Source organism: Dipteris shenzhenensis, chromosome 19 (genome assembly GCF_047967505.1).
Source record: "Dipteris shenzhenensis isolate YYH24624 ecotype China chromosome 19, Dip_SZ_1.0, whole genome shotgun sequence".
Classification (NCBI taxonomy): Eukaryota; Viridiplantae; Streptophyta; class Polypodiopsida; order Gleicheniales; family Dipteridaceae; genus Dipteris; species Dipteris shenzhenensis.
The window spans coordinates 35,175,516-35,202,751 of NC_141614.1; the positions used below are offsets into that span (position 1 = coordinate 35,175,516).

The window sequence follows — 27,236 nt, forward strand, 5'->3', positions numbered from 1 at the left end:
AGCCAGGAATGCAAAATGGAAGGTCAAGAACCTTTGGAGCTCCTACAGGTATGTTTGGTATGCCTAGGGCTGGTTTGACAAACCCTCTAATGGTTAGTGGTAACACAGGGCAGAGTCTACAACAATGCATAGAATTTAGCCAGATATTGCTCCAATATGAGCGGGGATACAAATGTGGATATCATCAACTCCTTGAACTCCTTCCATGTAGCTGGCCTCTAAGGCGAGTCCCTCATATAACGCCACCAAGTATGTGCATAGTCTTGCATGTGCATACCCGCAAAGATTATGCGGTCCTCATCCTACTTTGGGTAGAAGCGGAAATAATCTTCCAGCTTCGTAAGCCACTCCTCCAGCTCATTAGGTGTGCAAATGTCCCCTTTGAACCTATGCACTGTGAGTTTGTCCTTGATATCCTTTGCTGCATAATTCCTCTGTGTGTAACCTCCGGAAGTGCAAGCATCATCACGCTTGAGGTTCACAAAATCGGAGAAGGACATCTCAAGTTAGATGGCTTCAGGTAGGGCATTATATGAACGCAAGGAATCTATCAGCATCCCATCAAAAGTGTCCTACTGCCCACCACTAACCTCTTGCTACATAGTAGTTGGGTCTCTCTGCCAAATGCATCTCTCCGAAATGATGGCATACCAAAGGGCTAAGAAGAGGACTGACCTCTCTCCCAGGGGTGTGGGCTGCCATATAAACCAAAGCCAGCTCCAGGCATACTCGCTAATGCGGTGAAAGAAGCACTAACCGGATGCACACCAACGGGTTGACCCAAAAGAGACGCCTCAGCCTGCAGATGCAGAAAGCTGTGAGCCAAAAGATGGCCTGACATCCTGCAAGAAGGTGCTCTACGGCACAAAAAATGCATCATCCAAGTCCAAATAATCCCCATGCTGGGGTACATGCAACGGTCCAGAAGACTGATGCTCATAGGCACAGCGCGCATCTGCCATAAAGCCCTTGCGTGGAGCAGACGAAACATCCTGACTGTCTGAGTGGTCTCATGCTGGGGTGCAGGCTGCTTGCCCTTGTCCTGCTAGCTTGACTAATCTGCTGCTCAAGCTGATGTCCCATCTGGGCAAGAGCTGTATATGGCCGTGGTAAGCTGCTGGCTGAACTCTTGTCCCATCTGGCGGAAAGCACCCAGGAGCATAGAAGCAAGGGTATCCAAAAACTGTGTCTACGCTGCTTGCGCTTCGCAAGATGCAAGAGAGAGAGGCTGAGTTGTAGGGATCTCTGTACCACCAGTGGATGCACCCACCGTGGAAGGCAATTGCTCATGCTGAGCAGCCTCATCCCTAACATGAAATGTATCCCGAGGGGCACACTTGGGTGGCATGGTGACTACCATGGGACAGCAAAACCCTGCTGTAATGAGCACCTAATATAGAGTGTAGAACAACTAACAAGTCTAATGGCGAAGCTTGAGAGGACAATCGATGAAGAGGCTTCAAAATGGAGTCGAAATGACTCCCAACGGGTCTGTGAAAGGCCCCTAAAAGAGGCTGGGAATTTGACTTTTTTTCTCTCCCGATTTTTTTTTTTTTTTTTTTTTTTTGGGGGGGGGGGGTCCCGATGTCACCTAGGACTGAGTAACCTAAGACCCCTAGCAATGTTAGGACATTGACCTAAGGTAACCTAACTTGACCGCTTAACCCTAGTTAGCAATAACCTAACCTAACCCAACTAACTGAACCTAAACCTAACCAAACTAAACCAGCCATTGACTAATAAGACCTAACCATACCCACTAACCTAACCCCAAACTATACCTAACCCTTATTACACTAACCTAATAATTAATACTGTAAGGCTAAGGTACTTTTTTTCTTGCAAGACCGAGAAGCAACGGGTGGCGACGGCGCAACGTAGGCGGCAGAAATCGCGATGGAGAGACGGATGGGAGGGGACAAATTGAGCAAACGACAAACTAACGGGTTGAGCAGCTAAGGAACTAGCTAATGGACGGGAGCGGACCTGTTGAGCGAACGGTGAACTGACGGGTTGAGCAGCTAAGGGGTTGGCTAACAGGCGACGAACTGACAGGCAGCTAACGGGCTACCTAGCTAAGGGACTGACGGGCTAACTGGCGGCTTGGACTGACGGTCTAGCTAGCCGCTCTACTGACGATGAACGGTTGACAGACAGGCTGAAGGCCTGAGCGATGGACGGACTGCAGACGGGCTGTAAACAACATGCTTGCAGATGGGGTTGGTTACGAACTTCATAGCTGACATTCATCACTGCAAATTGATACCCTCTGAGAACCAAGCCTTGCTAGTCGCTTAGATGAAGGAGCTTGAGAGATGAGCCCTTGGTTGCATTGATCTTGAAGGATTCTATGAATTACTACACACTGAGTGCAAAGAGTACAAGGCCCAAGGAAATTGCTCTGATACCAATGCAATGGAGGGGCAGGGGCTGAATTGGTGAAAGCCAGAGATGGCAAGAAAGGGGGAAGAGGAGAGGGGAGAGGAAAGAGGAGAAAGAGAGAGAGAGAGATAGGAGGGAAAAGGGTAGAGGGAGCGAAAGAGAGAGAAAGGGAGTGAGGGGAAGGGAGATAGAGAGAGGTTGGGCAAGAGAGTGTAGGCAGCATGTAGGAGGAAGGAGGTGGGAGTAGATAGGATTAGATGTCACATCAAAAGTGTACAAATAGGGGTGGATGGGGACTTATATATTCCCTCCACATTTCCCACCTAAGAGGCCTCTAAAAGTCCTCTAAATTGCCCCTTTTTCCCCCTCATTACAACAACGTTATGAACCCTAGAAATAAGATTAGGACTAATAATCCTAACAGCCTTCGGTCCTATTAGTCATACATTGACCAAGTGGACTTAAGTCCCAAGTAATATTAGAACTAGCCTAAACCACTAGGATTAGCCTACAAAGCCATACCACAGGTCCAAAACTAGCACATTCACACCTCTAGATGAACTCTTCTATTGGAAAAACATAACTACTGCCTATTTCAGCATGTATGCTATGTCAGAAAGCTATGCTTGATAATTAATTATTACTTTATTTTTATTTCTGCAGATTCAAGTTCTTAAAACTAGGATGATTGCGAGAATGTATATATATGTTTTCATACAAGTCTGCTCAAGTCTACCATTTGAGGGCAAAGGAGTTACAGGCATTAGTGTCCCACAAGTTGAAAACTACCCTATGAGAGAGAAAGACCACAACCCCACCTGAACTTAATATTATGTCTAGACAAATAAAAAGGTTGAAAAACTTTGATCATTCATTTCAGCACACATTTATATTACCCTTATGACACGTGGCATGCTGAGGCCAACATGGCAACCCTATGACACGTGGAAACATGCCATGTGGCAACCCCCTACGACACAGTGATATGCAAGCCCCTATGACATGTGGCAACATTTTTATGTGGCAACTTTACACATGGCAATCTGATGTGGTTTGGTAAATGTGGCACATGCAACATAAATTCCCACACGTACGGACACATACACCATCCTCGGGACATGTGACAGTGTCAGTCATGGCCATGGCTCCCATGTCATCTCATGGTCTAAGTGTCCATCCAGCCAACCAACTTTGAAGGGAACTCTCCACAATCCATCCAAAACTAAAGAAGAAAGTTGCCTTGGGCCATAGCCCACCAAAGCAGTTTACATGCCGAACTCAAGCATTCTAGGCCCCTACATGCCTCCTTCAGAAACTCACCCCTACATCAAGCGAAGACCTAGCCCTCACTTGGGACTATATGAGGAGGAGAAGGGCACAGCGTTCCTTTGCAGTTCCCTCCGCATTTCATGGAACTGCCCTCCTCCTTAGAGCCCCTTGCTGTGAACCTTCTTTCAAGCCACCTTCTTGCCACTCCCACTACAGCAAAGAATAGCCCTCTTCCGCCCCCTTCTCCTCTCTCATGAGCAGAGAAATCAGCCTGCAATTCGCCTGTTCATTTACACCGTGCACAAAACAAGTCACCTCAAATAATTCAACCTGCCTTTATTGAAATTCAACTGAACAGGAGAAGTGAAACAAGCATAACACAGAACGCTGCACTAGGGCCCTAAACAACTCGGCTGGACCCCCCCAAAGGTGTTTCTTGAAAAAAATCAGGGTACAAGGCTTGCAGCGTGAAGCTGCATTACAGTTCATCATCTAGCTCCCCAAAATTTGGCAACTGCCCGTCGTAAATTTATATAATTCATAACAAGCACATGATTGTCAGCATTGTCAGTGCCTTCAAGCAACAGTGGAGAGGTCTAGTTGCGTGCAATGTCTTCAACCAACTAGTGCAGAGATTCCGAGGTAAGATTCTCTTCCAATCGATGTGCGTTCGGTTTTTTTTGTTCATAGATTTGAGGTTGCGAGACAATTGAATGATTAGAACTCTATGGGAATGATGCTGATCGATCTATCTGTCTATCACCCCGCACATCACGTTAGCTACAGTGGAGACACTGCGGTGAGGTTGTTGGAAGCTGGCCAGCCTCCAGGATTTGGTGTTAAGCAGCTGCAAGCAACCAAGATGAATTTCTGTTTAAGCACATAAGCGTAACAAAGGCCTTGAAGAGATGAAGGCCAGCGTGGCATAGCCTTGGCATGTGAAGCTTTGGAGAGCCTCACGACGACCTTATGCTCTCCTCCCACAAGCCTAAAAGCTCGACTTACTATAGTGTTCAAACTCCCATTTTCCCAAAGTTGGAGAGGCACGTAACGCTAGCTAAGTGGAGAGTGCGAATATTACGTGCTCTACTTCGGACTTCCTCTAATGATAGTTGTCTTTTTGTGCTGTTCACAATCTACTGAACAATCTGAGAATGTTAGAATCATCCCGCTCAAGGACACACGCAGATCCTCTCACGCTCACATTGGCAAGTTTTCGGGATATAGTCTCTAAGATCAAAGAAATTGCCAAAAGACGATGAGAATTTGAATTTCGTCTATCACGCTACTCGTAGTGACTTTACCGTCGACTACAATTACGACAATTGACATCCAAGTAATATGCTAGTTTCTTATCCATTTGCGAGACTTATCCTCGGCACTAATATTCTCGGTGTTATCTCAACACCCAGGGAAGTGCCTGTTCCCTCGGATTATAACTCTTTGGGAAAGGAAGCGTGCCGCCTCCCCGCCCACACTATGTGTGGTTATAATAATTATATATTATATATTATCATATAAATATTTTTGATTACTCGTCCATTCAAATTTCTTGTTTTCAAATTTGAACTCTTACAACATTCCTCTCGTTTAATGCATGCTATTGATGCAAGGGAGCAAGGAAATCCAAGATGGATGCAAGATTGAAGGATGACGACACCTTTATTCATATGGTTGTAGTCCATGTGACAATCTTGTATACACTGCAATGAGGATCACTTATTGTATCGCGTTATTCATGTATTTGTTGGAATTCAGCTTCCAAAATATGAATATCACGAAATCAATAATAAATCACCAACCCTGGCATTTGCAAGGAGGATCGGGTCCAAACGGATCTTGTGTCGCGTCTCATGTACACCATTTTACTCATTTTCTTTTTTCCTTAAAAGTTTGATAAAATACTAGGATTCAGCTTCAATCTTGCGTTAGTAGTTACGTGCTCCACGATGGAAAGGCTGCTTGCCTCAAATCTAGTTATTTACTAGGATATTTACAACATGGTGACACAGCCAGCTATAGCCAGCTATCTGCAGCTCCCTTTGTGCAGCTACACAGTCAGTTTATAGCCTGCAGCAGTCAGCCAATTGCCAGCCCCTCTTTCTCTGCTGTGCAGCTAGCTACAGCCTCAGCATTCAACCAATTGCCTGCCCCTCTTTCTCTGCTATGCTGCCAGATGCAGCCTGCCATAATCAGTTGTTTGGCAGCCTACACTCAGCAAAACAATCACCTTTTAGCTTACTGCAGTCCGCCAACTACCGACCTCTTTGCACAGGCAGAAAGTCAATTTTCTGCCAGCTATATTAGCCAAAGCTTCATGCTTAGCTATAGCCAGTTACGGCCAGCTATTGGGGGAGCCCTCAAGGCTCATACTCAGTGATACAGCTAGCTACAGCCAGAAATTCAGTGGCCTTTGATCAGCTTGTATGGCTTTGTGTTAGCCTTGTTTGCTGAGTGAAACCAGACCATAAGATCGGCTTCACATATTTCAAGCCATTCACCAGCGCCTTGCTTCAGTCAAACACCAAGGAGTAATCAGTAAATGTTTGCAGACTTTCTGAATTGAACCTCTCTTTATTGAAGTACTGAATGACATAAAAAAGACCATGGATTTATTGTTTCTGATATCTGAAAGCAGTGACCATGTACATCAGGATAGAAGTGCCCTTGGAGGCTCCTGCAACTATAGAATAGCTCCTTTTGGCCGATATGTACATAGTGAAGTTTTCACCATATAGTACAGTCAGTTCATGGTCAAGTTTACCCTAGTTTGGTCTCAAGTTTGGAATGTATTGAAAAGGATTTACCACAATACCTTGGTCTTGCATCTCCTTCATGGATTTAGCTGTTTGCCATTTCCTGTGTAGTACATTCAACAGGTCACGATGAAAAGCATCTTCATCTACCTCCTCTGGTGAGTAGTTCAAGTACTCCTCTACCTCCCACTTCCTGAACAGAGAGAGAGAGCAACAATGCCAAGCAGCCGAACCGACTGATCCAAAGCGATCCCTAGGAATCGTATACAAACACACCGCGACATGAACCAAAGCCTCAACCACCAAGATCCCGTGGGTTTTACAAAACATGGTGGGGAAGGATGGCTTATAGACACGGAGAGAGGTTTTTAAACTTTGCAGCAACAATGCCAAGCAGCCAAACCGCCTAATCCGAAGCAATCAAAAGTGATCAAACACACACACCATAACATGAACCAGAGCCTCAACCACCCGACCCACATGGGTTTCACTCACACACACACACACACACACACACACACCACGCATGCACGCGCGCGCACACATTTTTTTGTGAAAATTTCGTTGCTTTATATTACAAGAGAGCTTCCCAAAAAGGGAAAGCTGGACAATACATCAACAGAAAATCTCAGTATGAGAAAGATATACATCAGAATCTATGAAGTGAGTTTGCAGACAATCAAAGAGAGATTGCTGCAAAGATCTGCAGAAGAAAAAGAAAGTGGATAACTAAGGATCACCAAAGATCCTACGATTGCGATCTATCCATAGAGTCCAGAGCGCCCAGTATCTAACCCAAGTAAAACACACACACACACACACACACACACACATAGAGATGCATTAATGTCTTCAGGAGGCCTCGTGGGCCTATGAAACAAAGTACAATCCATGAAATAACTCATACAAGCCAATGTGGGCTGAAGCAAAGGGCTCAATAATGCCCTTGCTGAGTGTTAAAGTGCTAATCTAGTAACTAGCAACGATCAAAATAGCAGAAAAACATCAAGTACTCAAGGCTAAAGCTCCAAGTACATGCCCAGGCTCCATGTATCCAGGTATCTTGATGGCTCTCTGATGAGATGTGAAGAGCTCACGTATATGTGTTTGTCGAGCTGTCTCTCGAAGTGCCAGAGGGCGTGGTCTCCTCGATCTATATATTTGGTGGGCTAGGTTGAGGGTAACGCCTCGTCTTTGGTGATCTCCTTTGAGAAGCGTTGAGATAGACCGGACGTCGATCGTTTGTGCTCTGGTCACTCCGCGCTGTATGCGGTCTATGTGCATCTCGGTTGGCAGTAGTGTGGTGGCTCTCATTGCTGACCCATGATGTCCTCATCTCATCTAGCTCCTCCTCCTCAATCTCCCCTAGGGATGTTGGCTCAAAAGCATAGAAGTCAGTGACGTGTGTCTGTGCCCAGTCAGTCCTAGTATCCTATGGCATCATCTCCTGCTGCTCTTTGGTTTGTCTCATCAGTGTATATCCCATCTCAATGAGATAGAGCCCAACACAGACCCGGTTTGAAAAATGGATCAGCTGTGTAAGCGGGCCAAAACCATGCCCCTCCTGAAAGAGGCAGTGGTACCGTCCTTGGATCTCATAGTATACTAGACATATACATAGAAAATGCTCCTCTGTCTCGACCACCACCATCATGCACATTCTATAGATCCTCTGCTCTTTGGGTATGTCTGCAGCTCTCCCTGCCTCAATTCTCAGCTGACGTGATGAAACTCGTCACTGTCCGATGGCAATCCTCAGTGCATGTGAGACTCTCCTATCCTTGATGTACTTACGTCTAATGACGAGGTCATACTGCGAAACCCTCAAGAAGTGGTCATGGTAGAACTGGATCTTGGTGGGGAACTCCTGGTTTCCCCCTAAAGTCCGGGACGGAAGGAGGTCCAACCATGTAGCCGGTGATGGGACGCTGGCGTCTGTCAGTGGGTGCCGTGCGTCTTGGTCTCTTGGAGGAGGCTCGACGCAAGAGCAGAGCCATCGTGACTCCCGTGGGACGTGTACCGGGTCTAAACAATGACGAGAGGTCTCGTAGAGTGATCTGTGTGTCCCCTCGATGCCTCGTGTGTTGTGCTGCGGTCGTCGTGTCGGGGTCTCTGTCACGTCTGCGGCTAGAGATTGGACGATCACTCGATGGGAAGAACTCTGTGATCCTGCTCTGAGAGGTGTCTGGTGGTGTGGCCAAGTCCCGTTGCCTGAGTAAGTACTCTTTGAGTCGGACCCCCTCGTGAATGAAAGCTGTGAGGCATCACGGATCTGGGCGGGTGAGGAATCTGGAAAGGGGCCCGAAGCCATCTTTGAAGAGACAGTGGTAGCGACCTCGGATCTCGTAGTACACTGGGCACCTGAAAATAAAATGCTCCTCCGACTCAACCTCCTGACAGTAGCACAATGTGCATATGCGATGCTTCCTAGGGATCCCCTCTGCTCTGCCGCTCTCTATGCAGAGGCGGTGTGATGGTACCCGAAACTGTCCGATGGAGATCCGTAGTGAGTGAGGCATGTGTAGCTCAGTGTATCCTGGTGGTGTGATGAATCCCTCCTCCGAAATACGAAGACAGTGATCTCTGTAGAAGCTCAGCTTCACTAGAAGCTCCCTCGGCTCCAACCAGGTCCTAAAGGTGTGTAGCTGTAGGAGATCCTCTCGAATGACCTGGTTGGTGTGTGGCCCGATCGGGATGGTGGGTGGGAGTACCCGGGGGCATCCAAACTGTACTGAAAAGGAGGTATCCTATCGATGTGAAACCCCCGTCTCACAAACCATCTGTGAGTCCGTGCATACCAGCCTCGCTCGTCTGCCTCTGCTGCCAACCTCATGGAGGAATCGAGAGCCAACCATGGCAATCTCTGTCTCCTTGATGTGCAGTCCCCATATGATCCAACCTGGTGTAGATATGTGATGGGGGGAGCCGTGCATACCATGCTGTATCAATGCCGCTCTCTGCGGAGGCCTCTAGATGACTCTAGTGCTAGTCTCAGTAGTCTCCACTGGGGCAAGGCCCAAACCCTATGGAGGAAAGTCACTATCTGGAAGATGATATCAACCTAGAGAGGGGTCATGGCGAACTCTGCCGAATGAATTGATTGGGGATTGAGGGCTTACTCCGGATCATTGTGGAACCCGTAATCACTTGTAGCCTCTCGAATCTCTTCTACTGTGTCGATGAAAGGTCACTCCCGCAAAAAGGTGCTGCATACATGGCAGTCGGTCTCACCAGAGTGTCGAAAAGCCAACCTTTCGTCAGGGGATATTGGAAGTGCGCTTGGAGGCATTGTCTCTTAAGTCAGGCTAGAGCACCCTGCCCTCGTGTGAGTCGTGCTCTGGCTGCATGAGTCATAGTGAAGACTGGTCCTGTGAAGACTGCTCCCAGATATGTGTAAGACTGCACTATCTCCACTGGCTCACCTCAGTATGTGAAATTCTGTCGATGGAGTACCGCTCGTGAGGTGTTGAAGATCATAACGTTGGTCTTCCCAAGGTTCACTGTAAGGTCTCTCTCTCTACAGAACACCTACAGAGCCTTCAGATGTTTCTGCAGCCCCTCTGCTGAAGATGAAATGAGAACTATGTCATCTGCGTACGATAGTATCTGCACCATCAAGTCAGCCAAGAGTGAATCCTCTCCTCCAATGCGGTCAACAAAGGATGCAATCTCATCAATAGAGAGCCCAAAAAGAGTTGGTGAGAGGGCAGCCTTGCTTCAATCCAATAGTGCTCTCAACCCAATCCGAGAGACCTTGAGAGACCCAATCCGAGAGAGAGAGAGAGAGAGAGAGAGAGAGTGTTTTTTCTTTGTTGGTGAACCAACACTTTGTTATTTTCAGTGTACAGGAGAAGGAAGACTTCTTGGATATAGCCGGCTCATTGGAGGCAAGCAATACTGGCTCTGTAGATTGGCTTACCCAGTTGGAGTTTGCGAAGTCAAGGTATGGCATAAGTTGCTCGTTTGTCTTTGTTTATCCTCTTCATTGATGTTGACAAAAGGGGACATTTAACAGAAAATGATTGCAAAGGAGTTTTATTTGAGTATTGCATTCAAGACATAAATTTTAATGTAAAATTGCACCATAAGATGTGCCTTGCATCAATTACTCCAGGCAAAGACTGTTTTTATATGTAGTCTCTTTGTGTGTTGAGAACTTCTTACTCATTTTGATGATTGGTAACACGTAGGAAAAATGAAGAAATTTGTAAACTGAATCTTGAACTCATTAAACTGAGATGTTATGGTTTAGGTTTTAGGATGTACGTTTGCAACATGGATGCTTGTAGCCAAGGTAAGCTCTATTAGTGAAATTGTTAATGTTTCTGTTGAGGAAGAGACGGAGAATGTGAAGATAGGTATGTTGCTTAAAATTGTTTGCTTAAGTAGGTTGATGCGTGTGAGATCTTCATGCGGGTTATCCGGGTTGATATCGACCCCATGCCCATATTGGAATGACCAGGCATACGGACCACAGGGGTCTGTTAGATTAGGACACAGAGATGCTTCTGACTAAATAAGGATCCCAGTCAGGGTATGACTAAGCATCATTATAACAAGCTCACAGTCAGTGTGGCCACTGAAACTTGCAGTGGAAGTTTCAGGGTTTGCTACTTTAGTCTTATGTTTTGTCAACCTCATGGTCTCAATCATCCAGTATCTGACTTGACTGACCTCCTCCGTGAGTTTCCTCAAGGAGATGGAATAAAGAACCACTACTTCATTTAATATCCTGCAGCTTGTGAAGTACCTTTCTTTAGTTGAGCGGCATTTAGGGAGAAAAGCTGTTTTGTTTTTTAGCTGTTGGATGGCACAGCTCAGGGTTTTTCCAGTAAACGTTGGCATCTGCATGATGTTGTTGTTAAGAAGTAGCACTTAGCAAAGCTTGGATTATGAGTTTTACCTTTTGCAATTGCAGGAAAGAGCACAAAGAGAAACAGAAAACGAAAAGACAAGAACTGGACGCTGTGGACAACTTTTTGGGCTCGATAAAATATGAAAATGGATACCATGTAGAAGATATGTTGAAGAAGAGAAAGCTTTTCCATAATTGAGGAAATTTTGAAAGGAAGTAGGCGGTTTCAGGCAGATCTCTGATAGGGATACAAGAGAGTGAAAAGGGAAGATCTTACGAAGGCTTTCTTGAAGACAGTTTGAGGGGTAGCCAACATTTGTGTAGCGTGGTCTTTTGGCAGTGTTGCTATGATACAAAGTGAGCAAAAATTCAAGTGTTGTGGAATGAAGCATTCATCATATGATTGCTGTGATGCTCACGTTGCTGCCATGGGCTTATGAAAACCCGTTCTGGCTCTTGGTACCATTACTGGCTATAAAGCCTTTTTCATGGGTTAATATTTCCTTGATTTATAAATGGGTTTCAAAGTGCTGTTCAACCCTATGCTACCTACTGTGAATTGAATTCTGTTGGCATGTTGTTTTGATATTCTCTTTCCAGCAGTTGAGTGGCTTAAGAGATTGCAGGGCTTTTGGATGGATCTTGGTCACACAAAGCTGTCATACTGGTAGAGGAGCTTCAGAGGTTAGATATGCCATTGCCAGGCAAAGAAGATGTTGGATTTGCGCTCTAGATACGGAGATGGAAGATTCTATGGCAGGTATAGGAACTTCATGGATGGTTTATGATGGAAGAGGGGTGAAGAGGTGACTAACTCTAGAATGTTTTATGGGAGTCGAAGACAAGGCAATTGAAGTAGAGCATATCAAGAGAGCATCTTAATTGACTTGTGTTGACATGGCATCTCCTTTTTGGAAGGAAGTTATCCACGGCACCCCTCTTTCATTTTGGGTCTAACGAGACGTCTTCTTCAAGAGCACTGCTTTCCTGATAGGATAGTTTGTCGACAGGTTGCCAGTTGTCTTGGAGACTGGTTGGCTAATTTTTATTGATTAGGCATAATATAATATGCAAGAAAACTTGTTAAAAGCACTTGTAATAGTTGTAAAACTATCACAATCTAGATTGCATGTCGTTAAAATGAAGATCCTTTGATATCATATAAGATTCACAGCTTGATCTGGTTACAATATATTGTAAACTTGGCTTGAGTCATAGCTATGACATAAATCCATTGAACTTGAGTTTTTGCTAATAGTTATGCATCCGCTTCAAAGGCATGCCCTTCGAATATGTTGTGCAATTTGTGGGCTTCCCTAGCAAGAGTGATTTTTGCTTATCGTGTTCATTGCTGCAATGTACACCAAAAAATCTGTGTTTCGTGTTAAAGGAAATGGATGATTCTTGTTCATGATAGTCACTATTGTCACCTGCAAATTGGAAATCATTAGTATGCATGTTGTCAAGCAAACAATAAGTGTGTGTTTGCCACATATTGCAATGTTTTAGCTCTACCCTAGCGGAAGGGCAAGCAAAGTGCTTGTTGTAGGAGCTTTCGTGAAAAGGAAGATTCCTATTCTTAAAGGCCGTGCAATTAAGACATGGTTCCGATTGGGAGTTTTGAACCGTATACTTGCACACTAAGAAAGTATATAGGTTACAAAAAATGGGACAATTCTCAAAGAAAGAAATAGCTATGGTTTTACAATCTAGCAAATTGGTCATCAGAATGCAAAATGAAGATCCTTTCATATCATATTAGATTCAGCTTGATGTGATTACAATATATTGTAAACTTGGCTTGAGTCCTAGCTATGACATAAATCCATTGAGCTTGAGTTTTTGCTAATAGTTATGCTTCCGCTTCAAAGGGCTTTACCCCATGCCCTTCGAATATGTTGTGCAATTTTTGGGCTTCCCTAGCAAGAGTGATTTTTGCTTATCGTGTTCATTGCTCTAATGTACACCAAAAAATCTGTGTGTTTTATGTTAAAGGAAATGGATGATTCTTGTTCATGATAGTCACTAAGGTCACGTGAAAATTGGAAATCATTCGTGAAAATCTTTGTGTTTTATGTTAAAGGAAATGGATGATTCTTGTTCATGATAGTCCCTCAGGTCACGTGAAAATTGGAAATCATTAGTACGCATGTTGTCAAGCAAACAATAGGTGTGTGTTTGCCACATATTACAATGTTTTAGCTCTACCCTAGTGGAAGGGCAAGTAAGGTGCTTGTTGTAGGAGCTTTTGTGAAAAGGAAGATAGCTGCCCTTAAAGGCCGTGCAATTAAGACATGGTTCCAATTGGGAGCTTTGAACCATATACTTGCACACTAAGAAAGTATATAGGTTATAAAAGATGGGACAATTGCCAAAGAAAGAAATAGCTAAAATTAACCAACACAAACACCTTTTCCATTATATTTGAAAGAGAGCTTCCCAAATATAATAAGTGCGACTTGGTTCTGATTACATGCATCATAAGGGGGAGACAAAAAGGGAACTACCCTTTTGTACTGTAGATATAGCGAACTACACGAGTTGCAATTATGTTCCTTGTCACTAGGTGCTTGTAGGTTTTTATGTGGAAACAATCAAGAAATCCACGTGTCTCTCATTCATCAAGCCAAGCTCGTTTATCTTGTCCAAAGACATCTTGCCAATACAATGTTTAGTGATTGTATATGGTGATTCTTTGGCATCAAGAAACGCTTCCTCACAAATTTAAGCTGTCTTCTGCATCCATTTCCCATATGTTTTTTCACATCCTTATTTTACACTTTGTTGGTTGACCAGTTGCCCACATTGTACCTAGGGGAGCTTGTGGCATTTAATAGGAAGAGACTCTCTTTCACTCAAGGGTGGGGACTTGGTATGCTATGCTAGTGATGGTGCAACTCATTTGTTGTGTGTGCAAGTAGGATGAAGGTGGCTTGGAAAACTAGCTTGGTTAAGACGGGTTTGAAGGGTGGATGGTTGTGTAACTGCACTAGACCTGAGTCTGCAAACTTCACTTCTTGATATGTTTACTTAGCATAGTAGCATATGCAACATTAGCATACACCTCTACTGGCCCCTTTCGGGAGATGGTATTTATAAACCTTTTAGGAATCTCAATAATATTGGAATAAATGATATCCTTTGTTGTCAATATTGTAAGGAATAGGCAATGGCCAAGAATCGCTCATGGAGTGATTCATTTGGGAGGTTTGAGATCTTACCTTGATCTCCAAAAGGTGTTACTCAAGGTTGAAGCTTGGCTTTTGAGATTGTTTGATGTTCTCTTTGAAGTTCTTGACAGCTTTAAAACTTGTATTGGTGGTAAACACTCTTTGTAGATTAAGTTTGTCAAGGTTTGTTGGGTGTTACAAAAATTTCCATGTTGGAGCATGTGTCTAAACTCACCAATAAGGCTATCTATGTAGCTATGCCTGAGCTTCATCTAATTTTCTCTCCACAATTAATGAGATCATCTGCATTGGTCTTTATACTCGTTCATTAATTATTGTGGTCTCATTCATTGAAAAAATCAATTTGAGTTGCTTGAACACTATAGTGAGCTCTTTTTTGAGTCCTCACCACCACACTCAATTGTGCAAGTTCTATGTGTTTTAAATCAAGTGCTATACAAGGTTTTGAATATGTTGGGCAAGGGCCTAATGTGAATATACTTAGAGGGAAGCCCTAAGGATTGAGTATATATTGTAATGTTTCTTTCTAAAATAGGACATTGTTCATTTTGGATCTCCCTCTGTCTCTCTCAATAGTTCCAATCGTCCAAGTAAAACACAAGAATGTAACGAGGAAATGTTCTGACACAAAAGAGGACCAAGAAACTTGGTTGTTAATTCAAGGAAAGATGTAATCTCTAGACTCTTTCAGGATATGCACTTGTGCATAGCAAATAATGAAGGCAAATCTCTCCAATACACAAGAAGAAATATGAACTCACAAACTGTAAATGAAACAAAGAAATAGAGCATCAAAGGCACTTCCAAAAATACTGAGTTTAGGGCACCATAAGATTGGCTTTAGAATGAAGCCACAAATATCCAACAAGGTCCTTGGAAAAAACACAATTTGGAAAGACTGATCAGAATCTGAGGTATATTTGTGAAGAAAGGCCCCTGAATGTCTGCTCTTGCGTGCCTTTAGAAGGGGCTCAGTGGGATGTAGATAGTGAAATAGGGGCCTCAATCATAAAGGGCCAAACTGCCCAAGAATTGGATGATTGGAACCAATTGATTGCATCTCTTTGGCCAACCAAGCTGTCGACTAGACCAAGCCAACCTTGTCTGGTGTTTGACTTGACTTCCTGGTGCAAGGTCAGGAATAGTCACAAAAGTTTGCCCATTGGTCAATCCTTCCAGGTGCATACAAGGCGACCCGTTTCCCCCCTTATCTTCTACTAATCGAGGTTGATAGAAGTCCTAATCTATTGAGAACTACTCTGATGTAGATTCAATGCCTTGATGTCCTCTTTGTAACACCTCATTTCACTAACTCACTATCCTAAACATCAAATGAGATGCTATGTCTGCTAATGAGAAAGAGCCTTGGTGAATAAATCGACAATATTTTCTTTTGTAGTGGAGTAAGTCAACTCGATGAACTTGTCCATGATTAGCTCCCTGATGAATTGGTAGCGGACCTCAATGTGCTTCATCCAAGCAGGCCACCTTGAGTCTACCTCAATAGATGAAAAACCGAATGTCGAAATGACCCATGACCCTGATAGAAAGTAGTAGCCAGTTGTGGAATATCGGGTGTCCCCACCTTTGGTGTAGTGAAAATCACATACATGAAGATATCAATCTCGTCATGGCCAATAGACTTTGCATCCCAAGCTTTGGGGACTTTGGAAAGATCGACAAAGCAAATTATCCTCTATGAAAGATCACTTTCTGGAGTCACCTTGTGGTAAAGATGATTTGGGAGATCATGACCAAAGTGGAGCTAAGGCACTAGAACAACAAGAAGGCTGCCAATGCGTAGTGGTGCCACCAATAGGTCGTGATGTAGTCAAAGATCGGGTGCTAATTGTTGGGTGGTTTAGATCCCCTTACCACTCTTATTAGCACAACTGCAGACTTCTTTCTCTCGCGTATTCATCTTGTGGACACAACATTTGAAGCATGGACCATCCTAAAGGACATGTACGAGATCAACAATGCAACAAGATTCCTTAACCTCAAGACAGAGCTCTATAACATGCACATGGATGATGGGGATTCGATTCAAGGCCACATCGCCAAGATAAAGGTGGTGAGGGATCAACTCTCAACAAATGGATTCTTTTTGAATTGTCATGCCCTTGCTTGGCATGCACCCCACGAGCTAGAAGGGCATTGTAATGACCATGATTACAGGTGACACCAATCACTTTTGAAGAGCTAGTGCCTTTTCTCCTACAAGAAGCAGCTCAAGGGAGGAAGTTTGATGGATCCAGTGACAACCTTTTTCAAGGAGAAAACTAAGGGTAAGCCATAGGTTGATGCAGACTCCCAACAAGACAACTCAAGTGATTCAAAGAAAAAGAAGAAGTGCTTCTACTATGAGAAGCTAGGGCACTTTTGCCAAAGATTGTCGAATAGGCTGAAGGCCAAGATTATGAAGAGATCTTTTGCACTAACAGCCCAAATGGAAACAATTAGAACATCATTGGTGCTAGCTACCCACCATATGTGGCCCATCTACTAGATGGATGCGAAGTAATGTTTTCTCAATAGAGACTTGGAAGAGGAAGTCTATGTGGAGGAACCACAAGGATTTTAGACCAAGAGGACCATTTTGTACAGACTAAAGAAGACACTTTACAGGCCAAACAGGCACCCCAAGCATGGTACCAACCATCAATTACATCTCATAAATTGGTCTTTCTTGAAGTTCGTCGAATGCAAACTTGTACATCCATTCAAAGGGATATAGGAGAATGATGGGGGTTTTCTACGTAGATGATCATGTCTTGATAAGGGATCTCAATAGTAGTAGGATAAGGAAGATAAACCTTGCATAAAGAGTTTGAGATGATTGACCTTGGTCTGTTGCATTGCTTTTTGGGTATTTGGATATGGCAGGAGGAAGAGAAGAATTTCAACTTTCAGGAAAAGTATTGCCAAAAGATTCTAAAGCAATTCCAAATGGAAGAGTGCAAGTAGGAGAAATGACACCCACGGAAGTCGGGAACACACTCAGCAAAGAAAATGTTTGTGTGTTGGTGGTAGCTTACTCTACTTCATAAAAACACAAAAACACAAACTTCTTTGCTAGCATCTTCTTTGGCAGCATTCTCAGCTTACTCTACTCTTCTTTGGTAGCATTCTTAGTGGGACTACTTTCCCAATTCTCATCAAGACCACCAAAGAATCATTGGCAAGCTTGCTTGTTGCGAGGTTCTTGATACTTAAAATGCACCTCAAGATATGGGATCACATACCACACACAGGGATTCATATCTTCATGTATGTGATTTTCATTACACTAGAGATGGGGACACTCGATATTCCACAACTGGCTACTACTTTCTTGAAACTAAAAATTGAGATGTGCTCTTGGAACCAGAGTCACCTCTTTCTCGTGAGGGCCCCTTTCCATCAGGGCTGATCACTAAAGTTGCTAATGAGGCTTTGAACTGTGAGCAACAGAGCCCGGAGAGCAATTCACTTTCTTTGCATTGGACGCGGCATGCTCGAGGGCCCCATGTCCGGTTGCATGTTTCTTTCCTTACACAAGCATCCACAATATACATCTTAATCAATGTGTCCACACATGCACCAAAAAGGATGCCAAAGTATGTATAGCATGACTAAAAACTTGTTACAATGTCTGAATTTCAAGTGTTGAATATGAACCTATGCATAGCGAATAAGGAAGAAAACTCTCTCCAATTCGCAATAACAAATATGAACCCACAAACTAGAAATAAAATAGAGAAATAGAGTATCAAAGGTACTTCCAAATATACTCAAATTAATAGGTCATGACAAGGGTGGATGAATAGCTTTGGGATGAAGCCACATACATCCAACAAGATGATGGGAAAAAACTATGGAAAGATTGATCGAAACTGAGGCAAATCTACAAAGGAAGGACCCTAAATGTCTACTCCTACATGCCTTCAGAAAGGCTTGAGTGAGATGCAGATAGTGAGGTAGGGGGCTCACTTATTAAGGCCAAACTATCCTAGAACCAGCCAGCTGTAACCCACCGATTGGATCGACTAGACCAAACCAACGTAGTTTGGTGTTTGACTTGACCCACTGGTTGGTTGACTGCCAAGTCAATTGACCTGGAATAGTCAAAAAAATATGACCATTGGGAAGCCCTTCTAAGCGCCTACAAGGCAACCCATTTGTTCCCTTAGTCTTCTGTAGACAACCAACTGAATCGGCTGAGAATTGCTTTGATGAAGCTCACTACCTTGATGTCCTCAATATTGGGTCTCATTGGTGAGTTAGTTGTCATTTCTAACAAGATTTAGCCTTTATGGAGTGATAGTGCTCCATGTGGGGGTTGTGAAATACATGGCGTGCACATACATTTGGATTGAATGAGAAAAATATATAATCATCTATCGTTTGGATAGGTTTGACATTCAAAAATGTGTGCTATTAACGTCTAATGGATTCCAAGCAATCAAAATTGTTATAAGCATTTTAACTACATGGTAAGGTTGAGGTTATCATCAAACATTATCCCATTGTAATCTAGGGATGCATATAGAGACTGAATCCATACTTATATAATCAAATATATTCATTCATCCACACAAACTAGATACAAGGTCAAAATCAAACAAAATAACACTTTAAAATATCTCTTTTAATTGTTTAAATTATTTACTTGAGAGATAATAAACTTTTTAATACAATGCTATTATTTACAACATAGTTTAGTGAGGTACAATTGTCATCATGATGCAACAAATTATGGATTTTCTTCTCACAAAATGATTGTTTTTTAGTGATACAATGCTATAGTCTACATTTTGTGGACAAAATAAGTAGTTTAACAAGCATAATTATTTTATTAATGGTGATAGTTCATATTTGTCTACAATCAATATCGCCTTGTGCACATTTTATTAAAATGTTACATGTAATATTGCTAATTAGAAATATTCTAATGCTCTTACGTGTGCATTTTACATTATGTGAAGGTTTGACTAGATGCAAGCATAAGATCCTACAAATGCACATGCATGCGCGCGCGCACACACACACACACATCCCTTTGAGGACACTTGCAATTCATAAACTCATTTATGCTTTGAGGACCACTGCAGAAAAGTTGTCAACACTTTTGGATATAATGAGGGAGACAAAGGGACCTTCGGTTCACTTGAAATAATTTTGAGAATTCAAACCATAGAGCACTAGAATTTGGGATATACTTATGGTATTTGGTCCAAAGGACTTAGGATATAGTTTTGGTGGCTTTTCCATGGTTTGGTATTCACCAAGGACAGTCCTTTGGTTTGTTGGAACCATGTCACTAATTCTTTTATGCCACTTCAAATTTAATATGACAAGATTATGTTATATTGGCCTCTTCTCCTTCCATTCTTCATATCTTTTGACTCTTCTTAAGTTGGAAAAAAAGATGTTTCTTCATTCCGTCTTTCCCCAATAAACATTCTGGTAATGTCGATTTTATACCTTCTTTTACAATGAGTAGTGTTGATTAGTGTAGTCTCCCCTTAGTTGCCTAGGTAAAGTTGAGCGATTCCCTTACACCTCGGGTAAGAGGACGAAGATGGAGAAGCTTAATTCTTTCGACATCCATCAATCCTAGATTATTGCATCACTCTTTTTTCTATAATACGCTAGCCCTATCAACTCAAAATTTAGATAACTTGCTTTGTCCAATGCAATAATGAAATAGCGGTTCCTTAGTTTTTTGGCCCTACAAGGATCCTAAGGGATGACTTGGTTAGTGAGTTGCTAATCAAGGCCATAGATTTGAAGTTAGTTCATTTGGTCAATTTGACCTTGCAAATTATGGTTAGTTTGAGGCTTAAATATGGGTTAGTGAAAGTTTAAGGGCTTCTAATGTGTTTAGGGTTTAAGGTTTTTGTTTGCTTGTGGAGGTCCTAAATGTTTTTTTGTCTTTTATCCTAAAGCTTTTGTCTTTTGTTAGCTCTCTCTCTCTAAAGATGGAGGCTCTCTTTGTCTCTTGTATGACACCACATTTATATTACTTTAGCCAAACTAGGCACTCGTCCCCACTTTAATTTAATGGCCCATCCACCACACACACACATACACCTTTTCTTGAGACAAAGTAGAATCCACGGGCTAATTCAAATTGAGAGGCAACACCATCTGACCACACCCAATGTTGTTTTATATTCTCTGCATGGGGATTTTCCATTTTCAACCATTCCCAATGTAGTTAGAAAAGCATGTTGCACAAATAAGGTGTCATGTTCCCTATCATCAAAAATGTAGAAATGGTATGTGTGTTGCACTGACCTAGACTCCTATGAGTCAGCAAGCAGATTGACATCAGTCGTAGAAGAATCAAGAAAATGAATGTACATGATATGCACAAGAATTGTTATCTACTTGTTGTACCAGTGAGCACTTTGTATCTCATCTTGTCCTTGAAATGAATAATCTCCTCTCTTTCACTCATCTACCTCTCTTGATATTCCTTCACCTTCACTTGCTTTTTCTCTTTTCCTTTCTTCCAATTTACACCTATCGTTTCCTTTCACAAGTTATTCAATATATTTATCGAGCTACTTACAGGGATCCCCACCTTGTTTGACTTCTAACATAGCTTCTTACTAACTCACGATTAAGCTAAGCTTTTGACCTTAGCTCTGCTCTGCCTCTCCCCTTGCCACCTCGTTCCCCACTCACTCCGCTCAGCCCCCCCATCTTCCTTTTGCCTAGCTTCCTCTCCCTCCCCCTCTCTCCCTCCCCTTCCCCCTCTCCATCCACTCTCCCTCCCACTCACTCTCCTCTCGCTCTCTCCCCCCCCCCCCCCACTCTCTCTGTCTCTGTCTGTCTCTCTCTCTCTCTCACTCTCTCTCTCACACACACACACACTTTTTTTTTGGTAAAATCCAGTGCATTGTATTTATATTGTCATAACTTTACAAGAGGGAAAGTCTCCAAGATGGAGAGTATCCCAAAGATCAGAAGCATAAAAAGAAAAGCTCTATGCAAGAAGCATGTATAACACCCACACACACACACACACACACACTCGTAGCCTTTGCTCAACCCGGTTGCGCCACCCCTCAATGCCACACCAGCCTTCGGGGCTGGTTCTACCACTATGCCTCCAAGGGACCTGCACGAAGGTCCCCCATAATCTGCAGCAGCAGCGCCAAAGGCCCTTTTGTGCACTCCATGGGCACCTTTGACAGCACCAGGGCCCTTAGGAAAAAACGCCGCCTGCAACAACAGTGCACCTGCGACTTGTACTAGGGCTCTCAAGCCCCCCCTGCAATCTGTGACAGGGCTCAAGGCCCTCAAGATCTACACAAACTGTGCTAGGGGATCAAGCACCCACGACTGCCCTTGGACTGCTCAAGGGTTGCTAAAGGCAGTCCCTAAGGTGTGGAAAAACCCACAGGGCCAACACAAGAGGACCTGCAAGCAAAGAACATAATAATCAACCTCTCTTCATGTCTGATTTTTTAATTTCAAGGAAAAAAAGGGACAGACTGAGATGCTATCGTTTTTCATCTCATTCTTTCAATCTCTTTGGGGTGTGCAATAAACAGTGAACAGCGACAATCTCACACATTGTTGGATCATGACAACATAGAGCTATGTAAAAGCTCTTGAAACTGCAATGACAGTCCACATGGCAGGCTCACCACTTTTTGAGGTCTTGACTCACCTCAGTAAAATTTGTTTGGTTTTGATTGAGAAAGTAGATAGCCTTGAGACCATCAATGTGGCACTGATGGCAGAAAAAGCACACATTGACAAAACATTGAATGAAATCAAGAAACAAGGAGGACGTATGCAAGAGGAATGGAGGAAGGAGAAAAGTAAGAAAGATGAATGGGAGAAGGAGAAAGAAACATGGGAAGCTAAAAAGACCAGCCTCAATGACAAAATGCAAGCCATGGGGACAGAATTACAGCAATTGAGGGACATGCAAGGGACACCGAAAGGGGCATGCAAGGCAATGGAAGAGCTGAAATCTGAGAATGAGAAGCTCAAGAAGGTGAGGGCAGCCTTACAGACTACAATACAAGGGAAGCATGCTGAGTTCACACAGCAAATCACTAAAGGGAATGTAGATATGCTAGAATGGAAGAATGTGGTTAAGAAGGGTGCAGTAGCCCCAAGAAAGAGATCATCTCTGAAGCTCTGGAGGAAGAGAAAAGAAGGAAGAACAAGGCTTTAAATATCTTAGTCAGTGTCTTAACAGTTGGAGACACACCTATGTCAGATGCCAAGATTTTATTTACCAAAATGGGAGTCAACCTCACATGCGAGACAACATGGAGGGTTGGTAAAGTTGAGGCCCCAAAAAGACCTGTTGTATCTGAACAACTCTACCCTCATGAGCATCAGGGCAACCTTGAAGGGGACCAAAATATACTTGGATGATGACCTCACATTACTGCAGCAGCAGGAGTATTGGAGAGAGGGAATGGTACGAGTTATGGCAGCATGAGACGCAGGTAAATGGGCTGCCTACAGGGATGGAAAAGTGATTATTAGAGAGAGAGCAGATGGAAGAAAGGGAGAAAGGGAAGGAAGAGAAGAAGGAGAAATAGACAGCACATGACAGTGTCAAACCCAGAAGGAGAGAGCATAAGGACTGAAAATGGCAGTTTGGAACTGCAATGGCACCCTCTGGTCTAACCTAGGAGGTTTCCTGGAGACATACACTGACAGGGACATAGTTTTCTAAACCGAGACACACGAGAGTAAGAGAGGGCTGGCCACCGTGACAGGATACACATGGGAGTCTGCCCATAGGAGGGAACTAAGGAGGGATACTGGAGTACGAGGCTCTGGGGGTGTGATTGTCCTTTTCAAATCAGGTCTCAGGCCATCCTTTCAATGGTTAGAAAAGAGGAACATGCACGGCACATGTGGATTAGAGTTCAGCTACCAGAGGCATGACCAACCTTCATTGCGGTGTGCTACTTTCCTCCGAATACATCATCCTATGCACGTGAGGTTGCCACAGAGGGGAACAGCCCGTATGAGAGTATACATGATGATATCACAGAGTTCTCTAGACAGGGTGACACCCTCCTCCTTGGTGACTTCAATGCATGCACTAGGGATAGCAAGGTGGGGACTACTTGACTTTGCATTCGATTCCCTCATAGTACCAGAGTTAGATGCATCTGAGCTTGGGATAGTGAGGCACTCAACAAATGCTCCACACATGACAGGGTATGGGCGGCACCTACAGCAGTACATGATTTGATCATATACAATGGTCTTTAGAGATGGCCATCATCTGGTGGACTCACTTGTTTCCCACATGGGGGGGGGGGACAAGCACAATGGATTACTTGATGGGCTCCCTTACCTTTGCATCTCAAATTCAGAACTTTGTGGTACCCCCTCTCCCACGTGGTGCTGATCACTCATACCTGACATTCTGTAATTCCACTACCAGGCCAGCCATAGAGAGAATCCTTCATGCACCCACTTGGACCTATGTTCACTTTGACTAGACTCTCAATCCAATTTACGTGAGTCACTTAGCTCGAGAGCTTCCAACCCTACATGGACCTGAGTAGATCTTGCTCAGGTTTCAGCCACTTTGGCTTCAGTGCTACACGAGGCTGCCATCATATCTTTCCCTACGACTTGACCCACACATGCCCCGGTTGGGAAGATGCCTCAGAACCCTTGGTACAATGATGAGTGTAAAGACATGAGAGCTCACCTCACATGCAAGCAGGCCCTGGGACACTTGACCTCATCTGAGGCATATCGCATCTCACGTCGGATGACACAGCGTAACAAGCGGACTCTTCTCACCCGTAGGATTGATGAGGCGGCCGGATCCTTTCGAGAGGGAGACCCGACTATCGACTCGGGACTCCTATCAGAGGGGAAACGGTCCATTCCCATCATAGACCGAGAGATTTGGCACAGATATGCATGCTCCTTATCTGACATCCCAGGTCAGAGGCCACTAGATACGTTCTCTATGCCTAGACCCACTACTTGTGACTTTTTCATTACGTAGACCCCTCCTCCGTCTGCATAACTGGAGAGCACCCATGCAGTATGCCACGGTTTCCCACCTACTTGGAGCACTACCACCATTGTATTGATACATAAGGTGGGGGACCCCATGGATACTGGGAACTACCGCACTCTCATGATTGGCCACACTCTGGCTAAGATATATGGATTGGTACTGGAGAGGTAGCCATACAGAGGTCCATGGACAGCGGGCTCTTGGGCAATCAGGCTTCCGGAGATAGCACTCCACACTGGGCCACATTTTTACCTTGAGAGCCATCATCAAGGAGGCGAAGTCAAGGCACCAAAAGGTCTACACTTGCTTCGTGGAATTTCATAAGGCTTTTGACACATAGTCCCTTGCTCTCACCTGATGAGGCGACTACAGGAGCTACATCTCCCAGAGGTCATGATCTGGAGAGTGATGAGCTTATATGAGTCCGTCAAAGGACAAGTCCATGCTCCTGGGGGCCTATCAGACTGGGTTGAGAGAACCATAGGCGTCAAGCACAGCTGCCCCCTTTCACCGACTCATTTCGGGCTATACTTTGATGAGATCACATCCTTTGTTAATCGCCTAGGAGGAGAAGGATCCCTATTGGATGATTTGATGGTACAGATACTACTATATGCAGATGACATAGTCCTCATTTTGTCCTCAGCCTGAGGCACACCATCATCCAATTTGCTAAATAGCCTCTTGGAAGATGGGATGTTTGGTGCCTCCACCACATGTTTTAAGCCTAGCAAAGAGGCACTAGAGAGAGGCCTTTTATAGGTCTCGCATCCAACAGAAAGATGGGATGCACGTGCAAACTACATGTGCTATACTTTCAATGTCCAAAATTGTAGTGGTGGTAGATGCATCAGTAGAGACTCACGGCATCCTTCCATTACTCGATAGCATGACATGCCCAAGAGTATAGGTCATGAGCCATCAAGGGCCAGATATAGATCAACCCGTCTGCCTCAATGGGCCCATTTTAGGGCTAGTCAGCTGGCAAGGCAGGGATGCCCTTTATATATAAGGGCTATAGTGCCCATTCTTTTGAATGTATTATATGCAATGAATCCTCACAAGGAATGTGCCAAGTTTGTGCATCTAAAGCTCAGGTTTGTGCAACCTCTTGCCTAAAGTACATCATTCGCTTAACTGTCTACATGGATTATACTCTGTGACAGCTTTTGAATTAAAACAATGCACACTCTATGGTCAATCCTTTCTAATTTTGTGTCTCTATATCTATTTGTGTGCACAAGAGTGGAATGATATATAAGAGTTAATAGGATCCATAGGAACCCATGGTGTGGGCTATTGAGGGGTATGCTAGCCTATGGTCTTTGACAATGGATCATTGCTCTAATGATAAGAATAGAAATCTAGAATGTAAACCAATGTGTACATAACGGATCAATTGTGGGTGAAAATGTCTTGCTTGAGAGTGATTATCAACTAGCTGGAGCTATTTGCATAAAGAGCTGGAACCCCTCTGATACATCTCTCTGAAAGGATGAGTCTCTGCATAGTCCCCTCCAGGAAGGACTGCTCAAATCTGTCATATGCCTTCTCAAAATCGATAGAGCGAGAGGCTGTGTCTCCTCCCTAGCCTAGTCAACTGCCTCCCAGAAGGTGAAGATATCATCCAGGATGCTGCGCTACTAGACAAAGCCAGCAATCTGCATCTCGTGAATGATATCCAAAAGATTGGGTCTCAAGCACAGACTCAAGACTTAGCCAAGATCTTGTAAGCTATGTCAAGAAGGGTAATAGGTCTCCAGTGGTGAATATCTAATCTATCTCCTCCCTTTGAAATCAAGCATATCCAACCTCTGCTCAAGGGATGTGGAAGGGATCCTAAATCAAAGAACTCCTGGTAGGCTAGCCGAAGTGTGGTGGAAATGTGCTCCCAAAAGCAACGAGAAAAGGTCGGGCTCAAATCATCCTCTCCTGGGCAATTCTAGACTAGAAGAGCCTGTAAGGCCTCCCACAACTCCTCATCCATTAAGGGCACCTCCTGCCGTCTGCTAAGACTCTATGAAACAACTGTGGGGACCTACTCCCAAACTGCCCATCTAGCTAGAAGCATGGTGGGCGAGGCCTCCTCCAACTAGAAAATTTGGCGAAGGCTGTAGTGATCTCAAGGATCTCTTGAGGGCCTAAGTGCATCTCCCCCTATGAGTCCCTAAGATGTTGTAGCTGTATCCCTACTGACCGTGGTCCTATGGTCTGGAAGAATTGTCTAATCATCTTGTCCCCCTATTGGACCCATCTGGCCCTAAAAGAGTGGTAAGAGAACTCTATGCTGCGGACCTTGGGAATGCACACTCCAAATGGTCCTTAAGCCATTGGGAACCCGAGTTCTACTCCTTGAGTCTCTCGATGGACACAAGATCTCTATGTAAAGCCCGCTCCCACTTCTAAAGGGCAGCTCTCTGAGAGAGGATCTCACTCTTGCCTCTGTCTCTCTGGGTAGATGGCTCCATGCTTTGAAAGATTTGGCTTGCTCACAATCCAATTATGCCCATTTAAGGTGCATCTGTTGACCCAACATGAAGCCCTCTTGATCCCTAACCTTCGAATGCCAAAGAAGGGCCTCACACTCAAACTTCTCACGACATTGGGGCTCCCCCCTCATCATCGGTGGTTGGATCTTGTTTGTGATGGGGGCCTCTAAAAATATCCATCGATGAGATTGATGTTACCATTGGCCTCGTGTGTGGGGGAAACTCCTCAAAACCCTCTCTGATGTAAGAGCTTCCAAGGCTTCGAACTTAGGGTAGGACCTC

At 44.0% G+C, this 27,236-nt stretch overlaps 1 protein-coding gene across 1 annotated transcript in view; it reads left to right on the forward strand.

The window, feature by feature from the left end:
* The window catches only part of LOC147890392 (DNA-directed RNA polymerase), a 40,649-nt gene extending 28,799 nt beyond the window's left edge, over nucleotides 1-11,850 (forward strand). The window contains exons 5-6 of the mRNA XM_087390766.1: nucleotides 10,249-10,350; nucleotides 11,326-11,850. Of these exons, the coding sequence (XP_087246892.1) occupies nucleotides 10,249-10,350; nucleotides 11,326-11,461 (238 nt within the window). The 3' untranslated portion in view covers nucleotides 11,462-11,850. The remainder of the gene's footprint in view (nucleotides 1-10,248; nucleotides 10,351-11,325) is intronic.
* The last annotated feature ends 15,386 nt before the right edge of the window (nucleotides 11,851-27,236 follow it).